Source organism: Seriola lalandi, unplaced genomic scaffold (genome assembly GCF_002814215.2).
Source record: "Seriola lalandi dorsalis isolate HSWRI2012SDOR001 ecotype SW California unplaced genomic scaffold, Sedor1 jcf7180002034034, whole genome shotgun sequence".
NCBI lineage: Eukaryota > Metazoa > Chordata > Actinopteri > Carangiformes > Carangidae > Seriola > Seriola lalandi.
This window is the reverse complement of record NW_019504631.1, coordinates 1-2356: the sequence shown is the minus strand read 5'-3', so window position 1 is coordinate 2356 and position 2356 is coordinate 1. Positions and strand designations below refer to the sequence as shown.

Here is a 2356-nt window from a genome sequence, read left to right as displayed (position 1 = left end):
CTCACCCATTTTATTGAGATGGTGGAAGAGGAATCAGCAGATGTAGCAAATAAATCCAAACCTATCAATTTGGGTGAAGTGACCCTTGCAATAACATTTTTGCTGATTTAAAATCACATTTTTTAAATAGAGTACGATAGGTGATAACTATGATAAATATAATTTTATAGAAAAAAAAACATAGAGGCTTGGTAGTAAGACTTAGCCTAACACATTATCCTCGGCAACGCTCTTCATTCAGTAACATTTGAATAATAATAACATTTAGCTACTTAATGATCTACTTTCATGGCTGACCAACAGGTTCATGTGCTGAAGGAAGTGAGGAAACATGGAGAAGAAATACGAAATGTGTTAGTCGCTGTTGAAGATTTTAAAGTCTTACCATTGCGAGAGTGAAAAGTTGCATCACTATTGAAGAAAACTTGAGAAAACTTTGGTATGAATGATATTTTCTGCCCATTATCTGTCCTCCCCAGTGGATTCTCCATTGCAGTACTGTAGGTACTTCCCGAAGACCTGTATGACTTCTCCTTTTGTAATTGCCAAGAGGATGAGAGAACTGAGAGTGAATCAACCCCTAAATAACTGTTCATTAGTCAGTAATGTCGAGTGCTTTGCAGATGTTTTCTTAAGAGAATCAAATGTATCTGGGAGAACACGGGATGATTTTCAGGATCGGAAGGTTTTGTGTGTCTGAGTGTGTGTGCATGTGTCCGTCCTACTCTTGAACAGCCTTTTTGATTCTGGATGAGTCTACTGTCATGCTAGCACCACATACTAAGGCACAGTAGTGCGTGCTTTGAGCTTAATGCTAAACATCAGCATGCTAACATGTTGAGGCTGTTGGGAATATCATCAGTGTGGCATTAATTCATCCTTTCACACACTCACAGAGGTCAGTTTAGTCATATTTAATACTGAAGTCATTGTAGACATTTTAAAATGTAAATAGCTGAGTACAACGCAGCTGCATTAGACAACTTGGACATCAATCTAACTTGGTAAACTTTTTGTGCTCATATAAAACAACCAAACAAGTATAATCTCTTGCAGGGTAGCTACTGGCAGTGGATACAGATGTCTGTAAGTATACAACATAATGACTAAAATACTAAAGCTAAAATACTGTCAGAATATTTTCAAGTGAAAAATGCCCAGAAGCATAACACACACCATAAATGGTATTTTATTCAAGATAGTTTGAAATATATGCTCATGTTTTCTGCTTCAGCAGTACTTCAGGACCGTGTATAAAGTTTATGTTGATGGCATTTCACATATCCAGGGTAACCGATGCTCATTGCACTTTCCATCAAACCGGGTCTTCCATGGATTAGTGTATCTATAAACTGCCATCGCACAGTCCTCTCCGTGGTCTCCGCTGTTGTTTGGTTCTCCATCCATCCAGTACCTTAGAGAAATCATTCAAAAAATGCTGTTACTCCAATTTGTTCAGTCATGATGACAGGATATCACTTTTGTTCATCAAATTAATGTGGCAAGGTGAAAAAAATTAATAATAATCCATCACCTTTGTTCCACTTCAGTGACATTATTAATCCAGACCCATGCCCCCTCTGTCTCGATGTCAGTAAGACCGATCCAGAACCCGTTCTCCCAGCTGCCACGGGAACCTTTCAAAGTTTTGAGGCTCTCACTCACAAATTTCTGTGTAAGCAAACAAAGGAGTTGAGTTTTAAAGGGCCCAATTGTAAAAATTCAAATATTATTTACATTCTTTCTCATCCTTGTTAGTTCACAGCCCACCTGCTCCTCAGGGTTATCAATCACAACCAGGTCGGCTCCACGGCTGATACAGTCCGCTCTGCTATCTGGCCAGTTCTTCTTGACAGTGGAGGATTCAATGTAAGAAAAGAAATAGCAGGTTGAGTTGAGAAGAATCCACGTAGAGAGGCATCTACCGCAGGTTCCCTCTGGGAGAAACAAAAGACTTCTGGTCACCTTAAGTGTTTTTCAGTTTTTCTAACTTAACACATGGAACAAAAACTGTATAACTCTATAAACTATAATACAACTCAGTCTCACCCAAAGCTGATATATTGGACTGCAGGGTTGTCTTCTCTGCTCGCAGTCCCTCGATCTGTTTCTGATAACCGTCATTCATGGTCTTCAGCTGCTGAATTTGCACCTTTAGCTGTGCATGGCTTTTGATCTCCCTCTGTAGTTCCTTCTTGGCCTCCTCTTCGGCCTCGATCACGTCGCTGTGGTTGCTACGGAGATAGTTCAGCTCGTCGATGAGCTGTGTTGCAGCTGAGTGGGAAACCTGGAGTGAACCCTGTTTGACCCTGGCACCTGAAGAAGTGAAAGCAGAATGTCACAAAGACAAAAACAA

At 40.1% G+C, this 2356-nt stretch overlaps 1 protein-coding gene across 1 annotated transcript; it reads right to left on the bottom strand.

Annotated features, from left to right (window-relative positions):
* Positions 1-899: 899 nt before the first annotated feature.
* Positions 900-2335, bottom strand: LOC111646834 (perlucin-like protein; the record flags this gene model as incomplete). The annotated part of the gene is made up of 4 exons (XM_023396395.2): positions 900-1414; positions 1535-1671; positions 1771-1937; positions 2050-2335. Coding segments are annotated over 4 exons (744 nt in total), but the record flags the coding sequence as incomplete, so codon positions are not given.
* Between the last annotated feature and the right edge of the window lie 21 nt (positions 2336-2356).